Below are 24612 nucleotides of genomic sequence, written 5' to 3'. Positions count from 1 at the left end.
CTCCTGACAATAGGACGGGTTCCAGCAAGCCGTCTTCTTGAGCATTATTTAGTAGCATCATCACCATTTTTCTTTTGCCGATGATGAAGCAAAGCCACTAAAATGATATGCCATGCACTTTCCCTACGAATCGATGGAGATATGTACCGCCTTTAGTCCATACAAGAGGCAGCAGCCGTACGTGATGGCATATTGCAGTCATCACGGTGTATGAATTTCTCGCTCGTCACTATTTATTTGCGAGCATTTGGGATAGTTTCATATTATGAGCAAATATTGCCTTTTGTAGCAGTAATAAAATGTGGCGAGCTATGAAAACAGGTTCCTTCTTTTTTAAGCTTGCGACGAAAGACTATCATCGTGAACGTGCGCGGCAGGCATGCAAAATAAACATAATTCAAGAGACAAACTAGCGATGCTGAGCATAGCATGCGTCGCTTTACTACCATTTTCTTTTTTTTTTTCTAGCAACTTGCTTTGGCTGCAGTTTTTTTATGGACCAGTAGCACGCTGCGCTCATTTATCCCACTCTCTCTTAGCGGAAAACAAACGTGCCATCACGTGCACTGAGAATTGCATGCATTGGCGGCCGCGCTTTCCGACAAGTATTTCATTTTTCAAACGCCCGTGTAGCGCAAACACCGCGAGTTCCTCAACGGCCGCGGTTTTCGGAGATAAAGGCGAGAGCAGCTTGCACAACAAGGAAAAGCGGCGGAGTAAACAAAAAGCGCGCGAGGGGGGAGCTTCCCGAGATTCCAGCACGCGATCCAAGTATGAATTCAGCGCACGCAAGGAACCCCGCAATCCTCAATCAAATTTTTGCCCAGGAAAAACAACCCCGCACAGTGACGTTGTTGAATCCCGAGCAGAGGAACACAGGCGACGGCAAGAAGAAAAAAAAAAAAGTCAGAGCATTTCGGCGCCGGACGGAACAAAACAAACAACACCGACACCTGCTGAGCATTCTCTTTTTGTCGCCTTGGTCCTCTCTATCGCACGTGTATTCTGTTTATGCGCGAAACGAAACGGAAAACTAGAAACGAGGAATGATAGGAAAGGGCGCACGTAGGTAAAGGAAAGAGGAGTGGGTGCAAATCAGAAAGAGGGCAGCAGCATACATCTCAGAAACGAAACCGGAAGGCCTCGTCGTTGTTTGCGCGCTGTGACTGGAGAGCATGCAGTCGCGGCAGCGCTGAAGATGCGCCGGCGTGGACCAGTTCCCCCTGAATTCGCAAGCGGATCAGCATCAGCAGCAGCGGGCAAGATGCTCTCTCCCAGCCCTCCTTTCTCACGTACATAGCCTTCGGTGCGAGAGGAAAGGCAGCGTATATAGCGGCGGCGCGATGCTCATGCGTGCACGGTGTGTGCTGGGCGTCTCGACAGCGGGGCCTTTGCTCTGAACGCCGGGACTCGTCAAGTTATGTTCTCGCGACGAGTGTTTCTTTTTGTTCGCCCGAGAGGGGCTGACGTCGTTCCGCCCAGCAGCGTCGACAAGCGTGGCGTTCCCTTCCACAACCGTGCGTTTGTTTCTGCATTCTGGTTGCACGCTCTTCCCAGACCGTTGCCATCGCACCCCCCCCCTCCTTTCTTTTTTTGTTTCTTTTTGCGCAAGTGCTTGTCGCGTCGTATACTGCACTTCCTCCTTCGCCTCCCTCTCAACCCTTCCACTCGCCCCAATTGCCGCAGGAGCAGCATACCGTTTGCTCGTTCACGCTTGCGTCGCTTCGCGCGTAATCAAATATGCAAAGTTGCCGAGGCGTTTTGCGGCGGCGGCAGCCCAGCGACGACTGCGGCTTGTGCCCGCGTTCCGAGGCCCTTCATGACGTGGTGCACAAAGCAGCCGTGGCGTTTGCGACGAGGAGTCTTGCTTTCGGCCCCTCCACGGTCCGCTTTAGAAAAACTCGTAATCTTGGACTTGCGTGCCCAGCATCCCTCGGCCCCGGACTGCCCCTTACGAGTCTAGCAGCGACGCGTGTTAGCAAAACGACAGAGAGGGAGAGAGAGAAAACGAAAACAAGTCGAGAGACGCGGCTGGATGAGGACTGCCGGGAATGTATACGCTCGGAGGAAGACCGCCAACGCTCTCAGCGTGGGCAGATACGAAGGCTTCCGCCGACAGCCCCGCTGCCTAACCTTGTAAAGGCATTATAAATTGTCGTATTCTTTCGTCTCTCTCTCTCTTTCTTTCTGTCGCCGTCTTTGAGCGCTCTCCACAACGCCGGCTACGTGGCCAGATGACCAAAACGTGGACAAAGGATCGACGCCGCGCTGGTCTCTCGCAATCGGCCCGAAATGAATTCGCTTCTGGCGCTGCACTCCGCAGAGACTGCATTGGTAGATCGAAGGCTCTAACGTCGAAAAAGCGCGTTTCGGTAAGCAGCGCCTGTATGTTGTTTTATTGATTCTTTCTAGCGTCAGTTATTTTTATTCTTTTTCGTCTGCTTGTGTGAAGCCCGCACCTGTGTTATCAGTGGGATCAGCCACTCCACTAGGACAGGTGAAAAGAAATTACTAGAACAGCATACGAAAATAACTTTACAAAAGACGGTGGCCCTCTGTGCCTTTTTTTTTTTCTTTCTTGTGCGGTTCGTGAACCTACGTCGCTCACGTAAAATGAGACAACGAGAAACACACATGAATGACGCTCCAAGAATGACGTTGTTTGCGGAGAAATGGAATTCACCAAAAACTACCGTTTTTTCGCGACGCCTACTTGCCTTGTAGGAGGCTCTTACTGAATTCGAAGCACACAAACTTGTATAGTAATGTGCAGCGCGCCGGGATCTAACTGGGATTTTCAGGAAACAGGTTTAGTATATTCGTGGGGAAATCTGGAGTAAGGAAGATGCTACATAATATCTCCTGTAGCAGGTATGCAATGAGCAAATAGCGCTATTCTTATATATACTTTCGCGCTTTTCCTTTTTGTATATTAAAGTAAGTTAACCGAACAAAAGAATGTTTTACGCTCTAGAACGTAGCAAGATGTACACATTTACAAACTTATGAATCTTATATAGTGTTGCCGGAGGACACGAAGACACATTGAAAGCTTGTATGGATTTACGAAAAAAGAAAGAAGGAAAAGAACAGGTAAACAAACCGTTTTAACGAATAAAAATAACACGCCGATGTGCGCCCATCCCGAGGCGTCATTGAATAGAGCAAAGTTTCAAGTACACAGGCTTTCTCGAAACCGGATGGCCTTTCGTCACCTATAGAGTTGCGGCAGATTGAATCGCTGGCTTTGAGCGCGCGTCAGTGCGGCGTGCCGACTGTGGACTGGCAAGCACTTTACCCTAATGACAAAACTCGCTCCAGCGTATCCAGGCAATTTGCCTAAAAAGCCGCCCGCCCAACGCCTGTGACGGGCGTCAGAGTGAGCGCGCGTTTAAAGATATTTCAGAGGCGCGCGCTTTCGGAAGGATCGCGCGGGAGCACGCCTCGCCGGCGGCGCTTTGTCGGAGGTTCCCGCAACGTTTCCTTCGGATCGCATTGGCAGTGCAGTTATCGAGATCACGGCGGCATGGACAGCGCGTAGCCTCAGCTGCCGACATTCCAAAACCGAAATTCTTTTGCAAGCGAGCGGGCCTCAAGATGCATGGAAGGGCTGCGCGCTAGCTCTCTCCTTCCTGAGAAACCGCGCACGTTCAATAAACGTAATTGTTTGTCGCAACTTGGGGAGTGCAGTTTCGTGAGATCCAGTCCGCAGTGAGGCTGGCAACCTCCCATTAGTTACGCGGCGACCCTCCGGGCAAGTTGCCTTTCGCTGGCGTAAAGGTTTCGCTTTAATATGTACCAGCGTTTAGCTCAGAGGATGGGGAGGCTGTATTCCGGCGCACCGCCATGTTCCCTTGTACAGATACACGCAGCACCCGCATTTGAGTGGCTGGCGGACTATGGACGAGCGCAGACGATCGTTCTGTCGAAGCCATGTGACGCACAGCTGTCACCTACGTCGTGCACAATAACGCTGATACCCGTCTTGTGGATACAAAGGTCACTGACCTACGTTCTATGCACTCTGAATGACTCTATATAGGTACACATTTCAGGCAAGCATTATAGCCCCGTTAAGAACACGAATAACCCGCAGTAGTAGCTTAGAGGTTAGGCGTTGCGCTGTTAAGCTCGAGGACGCGGGTTCGAATCCCGGTCACGGTGGTCGGATTTCGATGTGGGCGAAATGTAATAACAATGCAAGAACACCCGCGTACTTAAGCTTAGGCGCGCGTTAAAGAACCACAGGTTGTCAGAATTAACCCTGAGTCGTCCACTACATCATATATGATTACTACGGCATACCTCATAATCATGTCGGGGTTTTGGAGCGTAAGACCCCATAATTACATTAAGAATGCGAATAAATCAGTAATACTTACTTTCTTCAGTATGTTGGATGTATATAAAGTCGAAGAGCGCTTTCTTCTTCTTTTTGGCTTGGATGAAAAAAGAAGTTACAGAGGCACTTAAGTCGCCTTACGTATACACTGAATGCGAAAGCAGCGCGGAGCACACGGAGCAGGCTGATGAAGCCGCGGCGTGTCTGAGCGCGGCGTGTCTTGGCGTGTCGATTATCGATGTCCATACTATATTTCGACGTTCGTGTCACGCGACGTTGTCGCTCGCTTGATCATGTGTTCGCATTGGGCAATGTCAACTTTTGGGGGTGCGCTAAGTCAATACTGGGAGTAGGCTATAGGTCGGTTTCGATCGGATGCGGGTCAACACAAATTTCGAATTTGGCGCCAAAACATACCTGACGTCATAACTTTGTCACGCGAGTTTTTCTTGCCATTGGATGTTAACCGTGTTAACGCCGATGCTCACCGGATTTTCCGCTTCATGGGGTATATAATGCTTTCCCATTAAGAACTGTTATCACGCGGAGTGTGCTTCGAAATACCTGAATGAAGAGCCTGCGGCGTCTGGTGTACAGGCCCCAGAATCAAAGCTTGGGGAACGAAAGCAAAACAAACGTTTATTGCGATTGGGTGAAGCCCAATAAAAAATTAGGGTATAGGTAGGCCTTTATGCGCTGCTGTGCCATCGGATAAGCTCGCATACGAGTCCGTCCCACTTCTGAAGCCGGGAGGCAAAATTATACGTCTCCTATAATTGCGCTTGCCTTTGCAAATATTGTTTTGCTTCTCAGTTCTCTGTGTCGTGAAACAGGCAAATTGTGTAAAAATTAACTTGCTTCCTTAACCTGGGTGTATATATATATATATATAACGTTTCATGAGAAAACAAGGCAGGTGTGAAAACACGGGCACAAGAGATGCGAGCAAGATTCCCAAAACGCCGTTTGTGTTGTCTTGATCCCTTGTCTTGTGTCGTATTTGCACACCTGCCTTCTTCTGTCACGAATGGAAACCTTGAAATTACGTTATTGCCTACAGACTGCCTTTTTAAGAAAATAGCTGTTTTTTTTTAAGTGCTATGACAGTAAGGAGACCCTTGTTGTGTTCACAGACGTATACTGTAAGTCGATGCGGAAATACTTTGCCGTTGCTAAAGCCACACTGAACTGACTAACGGAATCTGGTTCACTTTTAGTGACGAACTTGAGGGCAGGTGTTTAATATGCAAAAGTTGTAAGTCGTCACATTTTATGACATACTCATTTAAAAAAATCGCCGCCCAAGCACTACGAACAGGCGGTTAACCAGCGACGCCTAAACTTGTGGCCTCGCGGTGTTTATCGGTGGGTTAATACCGACGGTTCATTAAAGTATTTCTCAATTATTGCTTACTTCTGTCCAGGAATATTGATTGGTGTTTGCCGCCCACGTGCTCCCTGCATTTTTAGTGGACCACTGGCGAGTAGTGGGGCTTGCCCAATTTCTGTGGCACACACTCACTTAGGACGGACGAACTTTGGCTTCGCCTTCGCTGTAAAAGAACATAATTAAGGCCGCTTCGCACTAATGGTGCCAAGCTTGAAGGAAGTGCGGAGTTCGGCGGCCTTCTTTGTTTCTCTTTATTTTTGTCTTCCTTTCTTCCTCTCCTCTTTTCTTTTTCTCTCATCTCTCTGTTTTTTCTATCTTTCTTTATCTCTGTTTATTTCTATTTCTTTCTTTCTCTCTTTATGTATTTCTTTCTCTTTCTGGCTCTTTCTATCTTTCTTTCTCTCTCTTTAAATATCCCTGTCTCTCTTTCTGCCTTTCTGCCCTTTGTTTCTCTCTATTACTATCTTTCTCTTTCTTTTTATGCTATGCTATGCTTTACTTCCTCATCTCATCCTTTCCCCTCCTCTTAACCCTCACTTTCATTTCCCACCACCCTGCTGTACTATACTATACAAGTCTACGCTATGCTCTGCTCGCGTGCTCGGCTTTGGATCGCGGGTACGCGTGTTCGAATCCCGCCTCACCAAGAAATATTTTCGCCAAGGATTTTTCTGTTCCTATTTCTTTCAATCTCTTTCTTTTCTCTCTCTCTCTCTCTCTTTCTGGGACGTGCTCTAGGAGCGAAGCAGAAGAGGAAGAGGAGGACGACGAGAGCGCGCGGGCCGGTGATGATAGTGTTGTGTTCGCTCTGCAAGGACTAACGGTCGACTTAAACAGCTCCGCTGGTAAAAATGGCGCGTAATTTTATATATTCACCATTACATTTTTATATATACTACTTCAAATAAGTACTCGTAAGGTATCACCGTACACGGAAATGAGGAACGGACAGCAGCACTCACCGACCACGACCAGGTGCACTGTGGCGTTCCGCTGTGTGCCACGGCTGATGACCACCTGGCAGACGTAAGTGCCGGTGTCCTGGAAGGCCAAGTCGTTCACCTTGAGCGTCGCTGGAGAACCGAGCACGCTGAAGTAGGCCCGCTGGCTCCAGCCGGGATGGGCCGCGTGCCGGCCCTGCATGATGTTGGTCCGGTGGAAGCTCTGGTTGCTCGCATACGTCACGCTGTACACGGGCATGGGCGAGTCGTCCTTGAACCAGTTGATACGCAGGGGCAGGTCGTTGGCCAGCAGTGATTTGCAGGGCAAATCGATCTGGCTGCCCACGTGCACGGCCAACGCCACGGGCTCGTCTGCGAATGGGCGAAACAAACGTGGCGTTTTCAAACGAGCGGTATTTATTAATGATTGTGTTTTTCCTAACATACCCGTTATTTGTCATGTGAGAAGTCAAACAGTGCCATAGGCAAAATATGTAGTCAACGCATGCGCACTTGGAACCACAAGTTAAACAACATTTAAGAGTTGATGTTCCGCTACTGCGGGGCTACATCATGCTTACTGCATCTGGCGGCCAACAAGAAAATTACCGCCATTTCCGTTGCAAAAAACAAAAAAGCCCATTTCTGAAGAAAAAGATGGTTGAACGCGAACCTTTCTCCCATGCAAACTGAATCAAAGTACAAGGTCAACGACCACGCACCGAACCTCAGAAACACTGAGCGACCCGATGCGATGCATATGTGATTTGATTGCTTGTTTAGGATTGCATTTTTTGAACGTTGAAGTTGAATGAAGACACATCTTGTTAAGTTACATAGCCTTTATTTTAGATCGTGTAGCCGTTGATTACACGCATGCATACTTTCACGGACGACTCTGCACTTGCACATTATTGCCTTGTGATCACTGTTGTGGACGGTCGAGAGTCTCTGCTATCGTAACGTGGCCAACTCCCAATGAGGTCAACGGCAAGCTACCTACCTTCAGCACCGCTAAGGGGTACGTGTACCCTCCGATGCCCGAAGGTCTAACCAAGCTGAACGCTGTGGAGGAGCGACTGGTTGTGCCTCGACTGCCATTCATGTGCATCCGGCGCCTGAGTCACAGTAGCTGTCAGCACGGCATCAAGGGACATATCGTCCATAATTCACACACACATGAACACACATGAATGGCAATCGAGGCTCAACTAGTCGCCCCAGCACGGCACTGAGCTTGGGTAGACCTTCGGGCATCGGAGGGTACACGCAACCATTCGCAGTGATAAAGGTAGGTAGCTTGTCGCACACCAAGGTGTCCTTGCACGTGCCACACACTCGAACCCCAGCTGAATCGCCGACACTCGAATGGTACACGCGAATCACGTCGAACGCCTTGGCGCGCTGATCGTCCGAGTGAATGACCGACAGCGAGAGCACCTGATCGCCAAACCAGAGTCGAGCATAAACGTCGCGCGTGATGCAATGCAGATGTACACAGTTCGTCTGGGCAGCATGACGTTGCAGTTCCCATTGTTCTTATAGATACAACTTCGAATGCAAACTGTATTGTTTTGTGACACGTATGTAGTGCGCTGTTGTTCTATTGCGTGCGCGGATGCGCAGATAGTTCCTTATTGTGTGCGCAGATGCGCAGATACTTCCATTGTGCAAGTTGGCTACGTGTTATTTTATATCAGTACTGTGCTAATTGTACTCCACGTGAAAGAAACGACGAGCTGTGGCCATACACGCCGAATAAAACACACACATCTGTTTGATAAATCTGCAATCAGAGGTGGAAAGTTGCGCTTGTGCTTCTGCAAAACTGCGAACTGTCTATACACAAGGGCTCGAAGAGCAAGAAAAAAAGTGATTTGCGTGTGCGCAAATCAACGACGGCTTCTCTGCCAACACGAAAGTGAGCTCAGCGCTTCGCACCCAGTAGCGGGAAAATGCCACGTAGCTTTCAAAAATGGCATGATATTATGGGAAAGCCAGAGATGAATAATTTAGTACGAAGAGATGCATAATCGACGAACACTGAACATCGGCGCAAACGCAAACCCCCGGTACCCTACCAAAACGTTTCCAGCAGCAAGCGGCAGAGGTCAGCACAGGAACATAAAAAAAATGTCACATTGTCGCACCCCCAAGGCAATTAAGTTGCTTCCGCATATTGGTGACCATTTCTGTTAGCATTTAGTCCCACCTCGGCTGGCAGTCTCTTTTCCCGGTGGGAAGTTTTACATAACATTTCTTCATAAATAGGGACTTAATAAAATTATTTTGGGCTCCTAAAGCGAAGACGCAATGATTAACATTTCTTACCATGGAATAACTTCAAAAGTAACGTGCGTTACTTATTATTTTTTTTTTTTTTTTGCGGTGACGGTAACGCGTTAAAGGTAACGTTTGGTGATAACGTGCTCTTTTTTTTTTCATAGGCAATGTTGGACGGCAACACACTCCCTTCTCACCCCTGCCCCTTTTTCCTAGCGTAACGAGGGATGTTTTAGTTACTTTTCTTCGGTAACCCCTACAACACTGGAAAAAAACACTTTTGTTTTGCGCTTAAGACTCATCGGGTATAAAGAAAAGATTCTGCGATCGCGCAGATGTAATATTCTCAGAGCCAGTCTAGTTAGTTCTTAATTGCGTCCTTGTTCTCAACTGATTATTTTTGCTACGGTAGTGACATTTTCCTGGAATGGATCAGGCATTTTTTTTTTAGATTTTCATGCATAGAGTCTTCTTATGCGTTCTTTTCATCCCCCGACCTTTTTTTTTAATTAAAAAATTTAAAATGAATAAAAAATAATAACCTACGCTCTGCCTATACCTACGTCGAATAACTGGCGTTTTTATTTATTTACTTCAACTTTCGTCACTCATTATTTCCACAAGACGTCGTGTGTTCAATTTGCGCTTTGGGCGCGAGCTTCACTTTAATGTGTTAGCAGTGGATGTCCTGTGTGCATCGCATTCTTCCCCAAACGCCCATTACACGCACACTGTAATGCCGATGAGGCGCCGCGAGCAGTGAATAAATAACTATGCGCCACTGTGAACAATCTCTTCTAATCAGATCAGTTGCGTGTGGTGCGTGCATGCTGGAGAGTAATGAGGCAGCAACACCCCGGCAGACGCACAGTCGCATCTGAATCTGGCTTTAATCGAGCGGCTGCCGTTATGAGCGGCTGTCTAAATAGTGTATAATGAGCGTAAATAATCGTAATCGAGCAGGAACTACGCGTCTCTTTAGACTTTTTTTTTTCTAAGTTTCTACGAAGAGGCGTTCTGAAGCTTGGAGCGTGCGAGGTGGCTGAGAGTGCGTAACGCGGCAGAACAGAATACGGCTTGGGCAAGGAACAATTAAGGCGGCCAGGAAGAGATCGAGCGATGAATGGAGAAGCAGCTAGGGTTCTCAGCACGATCCTGACAGCGAACAAACAAATGGTGATCCGTCGGCATGCACAGGCAGGCTGGTCGAGCGCGTACCAAGCGTCGCACTTCGCACACACATGTCACGCTTGGCAAAGCCTTGTTAGATGCAAGAGCTTCTCATCAGCTGGACATTCAATCGTTGGTGCCGTAAAATTTGAGAGCTGTTTAATCGCCAGCTGTTTTCAGTTGCTATTACGAAAAGTACAAGAGCGAATGACACTAAGGATTGACACTTTAGCAGCTGTTCCTCTTTCAGGAAAAAGTAGTAGTTACCATTTTTCAACAGGATACAGTGACCAAGCTAGCCCCGCTCTGGTATCGTCAAAATAAGGAAGGAAGGAAAACAGGAGGAAGAGGAAAGGCAGGGACGTTAACCAGTTCAGCATAACCGGTATGCTACCCTGCGCAAGGAAAATGGATGGGAGAGGTTGAAAGAAGAGTAAAAAAAGAGCGAAAGGAAGGGGGAGCACACACACACAACGTCACAGAGCAGAACGGCAGTCTTGTGCGGTATGCGGCATCATTACGAGACTACAGCCGCTCGTTCAAGTCTGTTTCCCTCAGAAATTTCAACAATGCCTTGGTTGATGAATCCTCGATGACTTTTCGGGATGACATTGGAGGATAGTTGCTAGCGACATCAGTCAGCTGTCAAGGCGAGCGAGAGCAAGCGAGGGATCGTCTCTGCACAGCGTGGCAAAGACAGTCGCAGGAGATATGCTGCAAAGTCTCCCAGCTACCGCAGGTGTCGCAAAAAGCGCTGTCAGCCATCCCTCTACGAAACGAAAATGATTTTGTGAAAGCCATTCTTAGCCATAACCGGCATAGCAGAGTGGCCTCTCTTCGGCGGAGTCCAGTTGGACCGTAGCAACGCTTTCAGGTGGTGTTGCCGATAGTTTTGGCTACTTGTATTCAGTGTGGAGTGCGTAATATCCTGTGCGATCATTCGAAGCATAGCAGCAACATGAGGCCTTGAAAGGGGCATAGCATCTTCCTTGTCGCCTTGCAAAGCTGACCAAGCAGCATTATCGGCATGTTCGTTACGTATCACGCCGCAATGACTTGGCAACCATTGAAATGTCTCTGGGTGTCCTTTTCTCAAATGACGTATGAAAGAGGTGTCTGATTTCGAATACCAGTTGCTCGCATGGTCCATGGCACAGAACTGATAACATATATTGTAGGGCTGCCTTAGAGCCACTGAAAATCGACCACCGCTCCGGTTGTTCGCGATTGACAACACATAGTTCAGCACAAAGAGCTGCAAGTTCCACAGCCGTCGATGTTGTTGGGTGGTCTGTCTTAAAGCTAACGGTTACACCTCTCGCTGGGACTACCACTGCTCCAGAAGGAAGACCAGATGGTCGTTGAGCCATCGGTGCAAATATGTATGTAGCCGGTGTACTTCTCGTGCAGTAGAAGCAGAGATCTTTTTATTTTTCTTATACGCGGGGGTCTGTTGATAACGTGTGCTAGCTCTATGGGAACAAATGTTCCCACCTACGTAGAAGCTTTCTTTGTTGTTGTTGATGATGATAATGATGGTGATGATGAATGTAGCGACGACGACGACGACTACTTATGGCTGAGCCCTCTGCAATTGGTCGGCAGCTTTAAACCACCCACTCGTTACGCAATTCACGTGGTGTGATGCCTAGTGCGATTTTACGCTCCTACCACGCAGTATTCGCATAGCTGCTAACAGGAGTCCTGGCCGACATGGCGCCTCTATAGGGTCTTTGCCCGAGGCAGTCTAAAGCACTGGCGTGGCTCTGTGTTAGAATACTTAACTACCGCGGAGAATGCCGGGATTCGATGCCGGCTCGAACCCTGTTTTTTTTTTTTTTTTCTAAATGTCCGTAATAGCTGCGACGTACACCTGCGGCGGCGGCAAACGACATCCTCACCAAAATCGGCTTTTGTTGTGAGCTCATAACAGCTTACGCTGTAAAAGCCACAGCTTAGCCCGAAAGACAAAGCACCTTTGTTGCCGTCGCCGATGACCCGCGAGATAGGGTCCGCGGGCTGACTATGCGTTCAGCCGCCGCGGAGGGCTTTAGCGTCCCGCGGTGGTTGAAGGCGCAAGCGTAGCCGCCTTTAAGGCTGAGCAGGCTCATGAAGAAGGTGCGAGCTTGCCCCACCTCATGCATGCTTCTGATTTGCACGCGAGAAGGTGGCGCTCATCAAGCGAGCAACCTTCCCAGCTTACCCTCGCAAGCTATTCCTCGCACCCACAAAGTACGACTAGCGTGGCTTGATAAAATCTTATCACACGTGACCTTATACCGAAAACCAGGTCGACGGCGACAATTTACTTTGAGTGTCTGTATACGGGAACACAACGTTGAAACTTCGCATGTCAACAGCTGCCGTAAAACGTACCAGCGGGCGGTAGAAAGTTTTCAGCAGCACATGCTCCGAATTCGCGTCGGCAAATTGACAGCTCATACTGAGACAGATATGTCATCTATGTATATATATTTCCTGACTTGATTATAATAGCTGTTAATGAAGGCGTGCATAGCTTATCGTTAAAAATGCCTTGACACTTTCATGGCCTGCCTACTGGACGTTGTCAACATCTAAAGTGGCACACGCAAACCGTCGCAGCGCCTCCTGACTAGCCTTGATTGCCAATAATTAGTATTGCTCTAATAAATGCTCGCACTGGTTGAGCACTCGCCTTTATATTTAGAGAAAATATAGGTATATGCGAGAACATTAGGTTATATGACGTTACCTTGCTTTAAGTTTTTTTCTTCTTCGTTTGCTTTACATCTAACCTGATCTTTAAATATTTACCTGTTAAGTTTTCGCAATATCATTTTACAGAATATCATTTTCCTTCAGTCACGTATGGCACATACCCGCATAACATAGTTCATGTTATGCGGGTATGTGCCACGGGTGGTTCACGGATTCAATCAACACATTAATGACGAACATACACATTGAAACGCAATGCCAGTGAGGGAGCTGAAGACAGAACACCCCTGGAAGACGCTCGACTGCCATCCACTCGTCCACGTGGTCCGCCAGAGTGACGCAGTGTTATCTTCATTTCATTCGAGGCTGAACGATGGCCTCATGCTGACCGAGGATGACGTCAGATTGAGAGCCGCTTTGTGACCCGCGAAGAAGCCGCTGCTAAGTGCCCTGACGGCATACGAGTATACTACAGCAGTGCGGACGTCGACCAATATAATGCACGTTGCATCGATTCTGCGGACAACATGCATGTCATCCCGCATGTGATAACATCACTGACTATAAGAACGAGCAGGTACACAGGGATGTCCTTACCAAGGTGACCAGCATGAACGCAAGCAACATGGTTAGTCTGCTGGCCTCAATTTACCTGAGCATCGGCAAGCCGTACATTATCACGGCCAACGTCGACGTAATTAAGCGACGGCCTCGGTAATGAAAACATGGGCACCTTGTGGGACATCGAGCGCGATGAACACGGCAACCTCTTGCGACTGTGGCTTGAACTGCCAACGTCCACGGTAGGCATTGTAGTCCCATGGCCAGGACGAAGCGTATCACTACCTCACACCCTCAATAGTATTGAAATGAGTGCCCGTGGAACAGCGAACTACCACAACCACGACATACGCCAGAAAAAGAGGGCACAGTTTCCCCTTACGCAAGCAAGCGCCATAATTATATTTAAGTCACAAAGGGCCACCTACGCCCAGATAGTCTTCGGATGCAATAGGAGCCATCCACTGAAACTGGTCTACGTAGCCCTTTCCAGGGCTACCAGCCTCGACGGCCTATACCACATCAACGCAAAAGGTGACTTCAGGTTCCGACATGTCGCCGGCTCTATCGACGCAGTCTGTCACGACATGACCCGGCTAGCAAACAGACCTCTAGACATTGTCTTGGACCGGGCTACCACCTTCATTCGGTACACACAACCGCAGCAATAATCTCACGCTCGAAAAAGACGCTCTGCTCACAGAAATTGGCGTGTTAGCAAGCACTTTTGAAACCTGTAGCGATGAGCCCACTGCAATCACGGGATTCCAATGTGTCGTCCACAACAAGCGGTATCATTGCAGGTGCGGCGGCGTGGCACATATAAGAACACGGCAATTCGCAACTTCACCGTAGGCCGCATCCCACTTCACCTGCCGCCAGACACCGAACACACACAGACATGCAGCGAAATCGGCGAGGTCTGCGTTGCGAACATCAGTCACAATAACAATGACATTGCGCTCGCTGCCATCTACGTGAGGACTGTTAAGAACCCCTTCCACACATGCACACTGTTCGTGAAAGGTGCGTGCGTTCTCCATCATAACGGACTAGTATAAGTACTACATATCGGCTTACTGCGTCTGGTGTTGGTAATACCTATGTTGCTATTGGCATCGTTACGCAACTGGGAACAACTGGTTATATAGCACATGTGCGACTCTTCAACATATATGTGTGCGCGTATACTATTTGCGCACACATCTTTAGCGTCATTTCGTAATGTCTCACTCAATGTAAAAAAATTACGCCACAGTCACCTTCCCGCCACATGCTTCGCATTACATCGATTCCCACGGTAGGATCTGCCGAATTTTTTAATACCGCATCCTTAAAAACCACTTTCAGTTTCGATATCGAGGGGGTGGTGTCAGAGTGATGTGTAAACATAGTGTGACATAGGTTCAAGTCACGTGGAAACAGCAACTCTTGACGTCCTTGCAGCACTCTCTAATTTGCTGTTAGTTGTACGTGTTGCACCTAAAAAACAACGAAGGGTGAATTGACATCCGGCGGCTCCTACAGCAATATCGGCCGCATTCACAACGCAGAGTTCGCAAATCCAGCGAACTGCGTTTACTCCTCATGATAATGTTCATTGCCGTGGAGTTGTCTTGCAGATGCTGGGCGGCGAAAACTTTAAAATCAAACTAAAATACTTTATACGTGTTTCCTGGCTCCAGTGTGTCGGGAGCGTTAACACTACATGCCAAGGAAACAAAAATAGCCCCTTTTGCGTTGCCTGAAGATCATGTAAGAACTCCTTTAACTCGATCCACAGAGTAAGATATTCAATAGCAGCTGGCAGCAACTTAGCCCGCATAAAGTAAACTGAATGTTTTTTTTTTGTTTTTTTTATGCTGCATAGCACAGTCGCCTGTTCACTCTGATCAAATCTAACGAATTTGATTATTATATGCCCTATCAACCATAGTGCTAAGATAATCAGTTTTTTTTTCCGTCAGCTATATACTTTTCCGCAAACACTAACGACACCAGGCGTTAACGAGTGAAACTTTCGCACTCTACCAGAACCAATGACGTCCGCGTCAGCATGCGCCGAATTTTACGCTTTACTCTTGAAGGAAAAAAAGAACAGAAAAAAAAAAGACCCGCACTGGGTGGTCACTCCGCCGAAGACAATGGGTGTCTCACAAACTTTGTTTTCTTCGTCAAAGAATCCCGTCGAGCAGTGTCCACTTCTGTACACTCGCGTCTGTTATTCAGGGCTGGCATGCACGGCCGACCAACAAACAAAGACGCCGCGCGCCTAACAACCTCATTGCAGTCGCGGTAACGAGTTGGGCAAGCCTGACGCGCGAATGTCGCAACAATGGGAGCGGGTCCTCGTTAGCCTCTCGGTAGCAGTCAAGATTTCTGTTACAGCCGTTTTCTCGGGCGGCTGTGCGCAACCCCTCGCGTCGCACTGCTTGGCGGGTGCGTATAACCGTAAGAGGACGCGTCGCTTGAGCGACCATGTCCACCCTCAGACTAAGGAGAGGGAAAAAAAGAAATCTGAGGCTGAAGTAACTCGCGCTAAAAGCTAAAAAAAAATTAAATAAAGGGTGGCAGTGCGAGGAGATAATCTGGGCATACATAGAGCTCCAATAGGTGCGAGGTGGGTGGGGCTCGCAACGCACGCGACACTTGGGTGTCGCGGTTAAAAAATGCATAAGCGCTTCCTGTACAGGCACGGGCGCCAGTTAATTACGCCACACTGAGTCGAGCAAACGAAAAGCGAAAGCTGGGAGAGCAACTATATAAACGCGAAGCGACACGCTCCACTCGCACAGCGAGATGGGGAGGTGAATAATTAATGACGCAATTTTGGCACGAGCCGGCGGCAATCACCTGACCGGCGGACGGACGTAAAGAGCGACACGCGGTATACACTGGCAGAGCGTGGGCGGTGGCGATATTCGCGCCGGTACGGTAGCCAAATTGCGGCCGCCGGTGCCGAGTCGGCCGCTGCGAAACACTGCCAGCGCGTCGCATGCACGCGAACGCGCTCACCGCGGCGCCGCGCGTACCCGAAGAACAGCCGATGCACGCGTGACGAGCGCGGACGTGGGCGATTAGCGGGCGCCACCGCGGTTCCCTTAATGGCGGACACGCCCCCTCTGTCGGTTCTGTAACGTCAGTTGTCCCGTGGTCTGTTTGTTTTTCAGGCACACCCGCGAGGCGGCGTGTACTATATAGCTGTCGCGGGCTTAGCGACAACGCTGTACCTTACACTGGGCTCAATCGTTTCGAAGCTTGGTTGCGGTTGATACTATAAGACAGCCACATCAATGATCGCAACCAGAAAAAACGACCCTGACTCCTGCTTTGTTGGCTCTTGTGAATGAAAACAATTTGCTTCATATACAACATGCAATCTGAAAACGTATATGCCTCGTTGGCGCATATCACAGTGTAAGAATTCCATGCATGAACATTCTAATGCATCTGAACGCCCTCTACATATAATCTATCCGTGGTGCACCTTCGGATGACGAAAGGACGTTGCATGGTGGCATTGCTCGCAATGACTGTAATATAGCAAGCGTAGCTTCGCGTGGAAACGACTCGTGCAGGAGCTCTGTTACACATGTTCAGCATGGTTGTGCGATTCTGTCCTTAAGGCTATAATGTAGCGTACGTGAACGAGGTACGAGATGAACGAGTGCGTCTGTGAGGATCGGGAGCTTTAGGCGGATCTAGCCTTCCGAAACTTGTGTGCATATGCTGCGCAGGAGCATTGCCTTTTAGAAATGGGAGAGATGAAAGGGGTAACAAAGGTAGGAAGATTGACTAGAACGGATAATGTGGTTTGCTACCATACTGTGGAGATCTGCGGATGGTTAGGAAACTTTAAGAAGCGCAAAAACTGTGCAGATGTCGTTCAATGTGTTAGAATCGTACAGCGCGACAACAGTGAACAAGTGACGCGCACGGCAAGTAAAAGTGTGCCATGCATTGTTGCTGCCAAATAAATACTGCTATATTAAGTGTTCATTATGTTGCAACCCTCCACTAGAAAGGTTTACCATCTGAGCTAAAATATAGCGACAATATTTTGACAGTGTAAATTGGAAACGTTTTGTACTGAAGTTGCAAGCACGTGGCAGTTAATTTATCGGGGACGCCAGGGTGCAAGGACGTTGAACGAGACACGAGCTGCGTTTTATTCCGGAGGATGGCCCCGCTGCATTCTGAATGCCTCGCATGGTAGACCATCTGAGCTAACATATAGCAACAATGGTGAGCTGAAAGCCACTCTCAGTCTTCTGAAAATTATTAAAGGTGTTAGACAATGAATGGGAACATAGGAAAACATTCGTGCGCATAACTCAACATGCCACCTATATAAGCTTAACGGGAAGGTTCTCCGATGTCAGGGCTGTATACAGACCTCTATTAGTTTTGTTTTGCTTGCACTGCCCGCCAAACAGAACAAGAAATAATAGAGTATAATGATATTTATTACCTGTAATAAAACATAAAGACGAAAGAGCATAGAAGAAAAGTAGTTTGGAAAGCCGACATCCAGTTTCGTTTTGACCAAACAAGCGAACACAACTGCACCAATGAGCCTGGAACCCACTTCTGTAACGCTTAGATACAAATTCCTTTCTTGTCGGGAATGAAAAAGGGTAGGAGGGAGGGGGGGGGGGAGAGAGAGAGAAAGTAGAGAAGAGCTCTTTGTATAATTGTGTCGCCCGACGAAGGCTCAAAGAGAAGACAATTGCGGGACGGCGGCACAATGGAAAGAAGCGCAAACGTTTCGGCCAAACTGTTTCCCCCGCGCGCACGCTACCCACACGCACGAAGTGGGATCGCCGCACAGTTTTCTCCGGATCCGGGATCAACAAATCAGCAGGGAGGAAGGGCCGCGTGCAGCCAGAGATCGGGCCCCTCAAAAGGGACAGCTGGTCGTGTCACGCGGCGCCAGACAATGGACAGCGGGGACATGAAAGAGAGAGAGGTGGTGGCGCGTTGCCTGCGAACAGTATGCGCCGCCCCGAACCTCCGAAGCGCGCCAACGCCCGCGGCAAAGCGCGGACACACCGGGCGCCAACCGGCGCTGCGTGGCCGAGATACCGAAAAGTTACGAGGCCGTTTGGGGGCCGTGCGAGACAACAAAGTTTCGCGACCGCGAGGCCTGCTCCGTATACGCCAGCGGCGGCAGCAACAGCAGCGCCGGCAGCAGCCGCTCGGAGCCGGAGACGCTCCGTGTTTCTATAGTTTAAACCAAGAGGCGGCGATCATTACAAGCCGCTACGAGCCGCAGGGGTCCCCGAAGGGTCATCTGGCCAGTTTGACGACCGCGCAAATCTCAAATCTTGCTCCGGCCGCGTGTCGCGAAGGGACGTGGCGTGTCTATAGGCGCCGGGGGAGCCATTCTGGAGACCTCCTCGCCTGCTCGCGTATAAATGTGAATTCCCGCTTACGGCGCGGTGCGCTTGTTTCGGCGTCGTCTTCCGGCGCACTCGGCGAACGCGGACTTCATAAAACCTCGTTAATACGCGCGGAACTGACAGCGCGCTCCGGTGCGACTTGAGATGCTCCGCGAACACGACTCGCGCGCGACAGCTCGTTACTGTTCGTGCGTGAACGCGCGGATCTTGCGTAGCGCGCGAGCATTCGTGGAATTCCCCAAACAGTGATTGTGACAGTCGCAGCATGCGCTCTCTCGAGTAAAGCTGCCCGCAGCTTCTGCAGAGATTTGACAGTGTACATTGGAAACGTTTTGTACCGAAGTTGCAAGCACGTGGCAGTTAATTTATCGGGGACGCCAGGGTGCAAGGACGTTGAACGAGACGCGAGCTGCGTTTTATTCCGTAGGATGGCCCCGCTGCTTTATGAATGCCTCGCATGGTAGATCGCTGGCAGGCTGCACCCGCGGGAAATAAATTCAGGTCAGAGCGCGCAGCGACACCGAAACATTGCTAAAACGAAGTTCTGCCACTTTCTCTTCTTTATTGTTATCTCATTACGTAATGAGCGGACCATTGGGAAGAGCCGGGAGAGGGGAGAAAAGGGAGAGCGGGGCGAATAGGGCTGAAAGGCCGCAAAGTTTGGTAACGCAACCACGCATGCATAGCGTTCCGCTCCCTTGCGTCGGCGGTGTGTTCACGGGGGAGAAAAAAGAGCAAGTAACGAAGCGCCAGCAATCTCCTGTTTGATTCAATTAACGGTGCCGTTTTGCGCCTGACCGGCTTCAATTTAGTGTAGAAGCTGCCGGTTACGGCGTTTTGTCCCGCCTGCTTTCAGAGCAGTCATGTTCGCGGAAAAGAAAGTAATGTATGCAAATAGGATTAATCCTACTGGCCCACGGGATTTGGCAAGGCTGCTGCTTTGCAAATCAAACCGCGTGCCCTCAAGCTGACCGCACTATTAGGTAAGCCGATGAGCGGAGCAGGAATAACGCAAAAAGTATGGCGGGCCCGAATAAAAGCACAATCGAAGAATGCACTTAACGGTGTTTTGTGTATATATACGCCTCAAGGTAGAATGAATATACATCATTTATATTGCCATGAAACAAATTGCGTTGTTTCGTTCTCGGTCCTGGTGTTTGGAAGCAAGTGTAAAAGCAGCAGGGTTGCAATCCCCGCAGAGCACTTTGTGGTGCGCATCTTTTTTTCTTAGTTTTTTCGCAAATTTATAGAGTGAAGAATGCTTTGGTTATGAAGCTCATTTATCACTAATTTTATTGACGAAATTATTATTGTTTATTTGTTCGCTCTTCCACTGTTCATTAAACAGAACAAAATGTCTACAAAAAGATTTAAAGAAAGCGATTCGAAATTCGTGGAAACACGCTAACACTGGTGTAGTGTGTTTGGGCGAGGGAACCAATTCGATTTTAGAAAATCACAACTCGTTTTGCTAATTTCCTTACAAGCTTGAAGCATAACGATGTCAATTAAATAGGAGACGATAACTGCTCATTTGCTTGGCAGTCCCCACGCCTTTCAAAACATATATTAAAATTCTACCGGGCGCCTGTTCTCTGTGAGTAAATGTACTCAAAAAGATTTTACGAAAAATAATCAAGTGAACATGCTCATTATGCATGTCGTTCAAAGAAACTCTGTTATCAGACCATCCACACCGCTTACCGCAATGTCTACTCAAGCAGTAGCTGAAGTGCGCCCTCTGCAAGATGCTTCGTCATTGCCCACAAGTCGCCGTTAAAGTCATTGTCAATTTTATCACCTATCTGTTTCGCATAAACACACTGATAGAGACGACTGAAGAGCTATCAGCAACATCTACTGCGTGGGTCGGTCTCCCGTGCGCAATTTGTTGGATGTCTTTTTTTTTTTTTCTGAAGTAAATCTATAACTTGCGAGGTGACATTTTAGGAAAGTTAACGCGTACAATCGTAAAAGCGCTTTTACATTTTTTTAAGTACGCGTGGAACTTTCTTATATCTTATTTTATGTGTCTACCTCATCCGGCGCCAGCCGTTCGTTTAAGCGTTCTCCCTTCCACGTGGATAACGGCACGCGTTGTCAGTTTTTCATTTTCGCGCTGCTTCAGCGCTATAGTCGGAACAATGTGCGCAAAGAAAGGTTATGAGTGTTTGTAAGGCTAAAGGCCGTTAAAGGGTGCGTTTAACGACTGTCTCCCAATATAAGTACCGCGCTGTTTCCGCCCTGGTTACGACTCATAAACAAGGCCTACACTAATGCATTATTTAAAACAAATGGCGTGTTTGCTGCTACGCTGAATTAACAGCTTGGTAATATTTTCCGACACGACAGCGAAATAAAACAAATACTAGGTTAATATTTCTTTTTGCTGATATTATCCCCCTGCGTTGTGCATAGATGCAAATGCAGGTATGTTGTCCTTTTCCTTGCGGCGACTCGTGACCACTCATCTCAATAGCGATCGGGGTCTTGTTTTCGTCGCGTGCGTCATTTTCCACGCATTTGTTCTCTTAAATATGTGATTTGTTGCTCTGTTATGAAGGTGTTGGTAGGCTAATGTAGTGGTTCTCGAATTGGGGGGGGGGGGGGGGGGGGGGCGTTGCCGTGCGGTGCGAGAAGAGTGGACAACGAAGAGGTGGAGAGGAAGAAGTAAAAGAAGAAACAAAGGAACACTTAGTTTGCTCACCACTCTACTGAATGAGACTACCTAAGAGAAAGCTGGAGAACAGGGCAGCTGCATGTATGTCCGTGCGGGCAATGGCAGCACAACAACACAGAAATGTATCCGAATTGGTGGAGTGCCTTCTGGTCTTGCGACGTTCGCGGCCGTTAGTAAACAGCAACTCTCGCTCTGGGTGCTTTCAAGACGAAAATTCTTTGTTCCGACGACTGCTTGGTGTGAGTCATGAACAAGTCGAAACATTGTTATGGGCCTAAATTACCGCAGGCTACGTACAAAGCCATGGTTTTTCCCCATCTATGTTTTATACGTAATTTATTTTAACAATTAAAATTGTTGCGTTGAGTTACAAAGTGGGCCCCATCTGCTACGTCGGTAATGAGTACTCATCTCTCACAAGAAGGAAGGTCGTCACAAGGCCAGAATCTTCTCGTTGGGCATGGAAAAAGAAAACAATGCCTGCACTAAGTCGCGCAAAGCTTGACAGAGCGAAGCACGGGCCCGTCGCCGCTCGTACTCCCCGTCGACCGACACGTCCAGCTTCGAGATGCGCGGCTTCCTCCTCGGGAGTACGCACTTTCTTAAGACGCCCCACGGCACTCTGGACGCGATCGGGAGCAGCCTGTCTCCGTCGTTGGGCGTGGCGTGGTGTGGCTTGCTTGCTTGACCTAGAGTTACTGTATATGCTACCTTCGGGTAGCAGAGTTGCGCATAGGTCTGGCTAGCAACCACAGCTGTGCGGTGAAGTCGCACTCTGTTTTTGCAGGCGACATGCCTACCGTGTCGCCGATAAACATGTCTGGCGTGTCAACGAATGGCGATAAACATTGACTGTCGGTGACTAGTGTTAACCCAGTTCGCTGCAGCGGCGGCGTCCAGAAATACAAAAATTGGCCCGAGCGTCAGTTTCTCCGCAATGCATGGTTGCTAGCGACGTCTGGAAGACATACGCGCAACTCTGTTACCTAAAGGTAGCATATACAGAAACTCTGGCTTCACCACCCTCACCATCACATCTCTCCTCCTCACGCTCACTTCTCTTTCCCACCCGCTTGCTACACTGTACTATACAAGGTTATGCTATGCTCTGCTAGCGTGCCTGGATAGCCGAGTTGTTAGGACGCTCGCCTTCGCGATCGAGGGTAGCGGCGTTCGAATCTCGCCTCGTGAAGAATTTGTTTTCAGCAGGAATGTTCTCTTCTTAATATCTTTCCGTCGTCCTCTCCTTCTTTCTTTCTTCTCTTTCCTTTCGTTCTTCTCTGCTTTCTGTCTTCTTTTCTGTCTTTCTTCTTTCTTTCTCTCTTTTTTCTCTTGTTTCTTTCTTTTTCTTTCTGTCTTCTCTTTCTTTCTTTCTTCTTTCTTTTTTTTATTTTTTTTTCTTTCTTTCTCTCTCTCTCTCTGTTCTCATTCTCTGACCCCTCAGGGTTAATACAGGCGACGCCGTAGCACCGAGTAGTGGGATTTGCACAAATTCTGTGGCACAGACCCGTTCATGATGATCATAGTTTTGCGGCAGAGTCGACATTTTACGGCCGGCTTAAACAGCTTCGCTGTTAAAAAAAATGTGAATGTATGAGCATTTTCTGAGAAAAACATATGCGAATGACGTCGACGACAACAAGGAATAAGCATGCAACCAGGCTATAGTAACGAGGGAAATCCTTTCTTGCCCATATTTCCCCACCCCAGTGCTGGGTAGCAAACCAGATGCCAATATCTGGTTAACCTCCCGGCCTTCCTTTTTTCACCTCTCTCTCTTTGCGGTCTGGAATGCGCCTCATTGATTGTCCTCGTGCAGTCAAATATGGCCGATGTGGCAGACGCTCACGGCCATGTGTGGCAGATGTCAGCGTTGCTAACAAGATGAGAAACCATTTGGCAAAACACTGCACGACTTTTGCAACAGGACAGGCAGCAAAACACACTAGAGCTGTGCACGGGCCGTATTTCCGAGCCCGAGCCCGGCCCGGGCCCGCTGACTTTGTCGAAGGCCCGCCCGAGCCCGACGGCAAAGGGCTGCGAGCCCGCCCGGCCCGGCCCGACGTACGAAAACATAATCCCGGGCCCGGCCCGGCCCGGCTTTTTGAAGGTTCGCTGCGAAAACAAAACATCGTGTTCTGGTAATTTGGCATTTTATTGGGCATATCAAATATGATCAAACGACACACGACGAACAGTCTCTATTACACAGATTACAAATTACAAGTAGACGGCCTCATGCCAGCAATAATGGAGTTCGCTCGCCAAAGCTGTCACGTGTATGGGGTATGCCCATGCAAGCGTCAGCTTGCACGAAGGCGATCTACGTCGGGTCGCTCGTCGCTGTCGCGTGAATTTTCACTCATATGGAATTTGGCCTTAAATCTAACGCGAACAGTCGCGTGGCGCCGTCACTAGCTCAGGTGGTGTTACTTCTCTGTTTGTCGGAGTGCAACAGAGGCAGTGCTTTACCTGCTCCTCTTTTGTTTAAAGTAGCGAATGGAAAGGAAAAGCGGTAAAGGGCGGTCACGGAAAAGGCGCTGTATGCGTGCTGGAAAACAATTCCCGCTCCTTCTCTATATTTCGGGCTTGAGTCGGGCTTTGCGCCGTGCCCGAGCCCGGCCCGAGCCCGAGCCCGGCCCGGGCCCGAGGTGAAAATACGTCGGTCCGCCCGAGCCCGGCCCGCGGGCCGGGTCGGGCTCGGGCTTTCGGGCTACCCGGAGCCCGTGCACACCTCTAAAACACACTAACTAGCAATTTCCTGCCCCTTCTATTTTTTTTTCTCGGCAGAACAAACCCACATAGAAAATGCGGAATTTTCCCACGACAATGAAATTATTTCCAAAATAAAGAGTAAGGAAAACCCGCACTGGACTCACTGAAATTTTCATTCTTAAATGTACTTGACCTGTCCATCTTCAGCCATATATATATATATATATATATATATATATATATATATATATATATATATATATATAATATATATATATATATATATATATATATATATATATATATATCTATAATATATATATATATATATATATATATATATATATATATATATATATATATATATATATATATATAGCTCTCTATTTCCGAAGGAAGAAATCGACGCGAAACGTGTGCTCTAT

At 48.5% G+C, this 24612-nt stretch overlaps 1 protein-coding gene across 3 annotated transcripts in view; it reads right to left on the bottom strand.

Moving 5' to 3' along the window:
* The window catches only part of LOC119378561 (hemicentin-2), a 392255-nt gene that overhangs the window by 173321 nt on the left and 194322 nt on the right, over nt 1–24612 (bottom strand). For all 3 annotated transcript variants that reach the window (XM_049411494.1, XM_037647659.2, XM_037647652.2), the window contains exon 2: nt 6695–7045. In XM_049411494.1, the coding sequence (XP_049267451.1) occupies nt 6695–7045 (351 nt within the window). The remainder of the gene's footprint in view (nt 1–6694; nt 7046–24612) is intronic.

The sequence above is a fragment of the Rhipicephalus sanguineus genome, chromosome 1 (assembly GCF_013339695.2).
Source record: "Rhipicephalus sanguineus isolate Rsan-2018 chromosome 1, BIME_Rsan_1.4, whole genome shotgun sequence".
NCBI classification, from domain to species: Eukaryota; Metazoa; Arthropoda; class Arachnida; order Ixodida; family Ixodidae; genus Rhipicephalus; species Rhipicephalus sanguineus.
The sequence above is the reverse complement of the archived record's forward strand: the minus strand, read 5'-3'. Positions and strand labels throughout refer to the sequence as shown.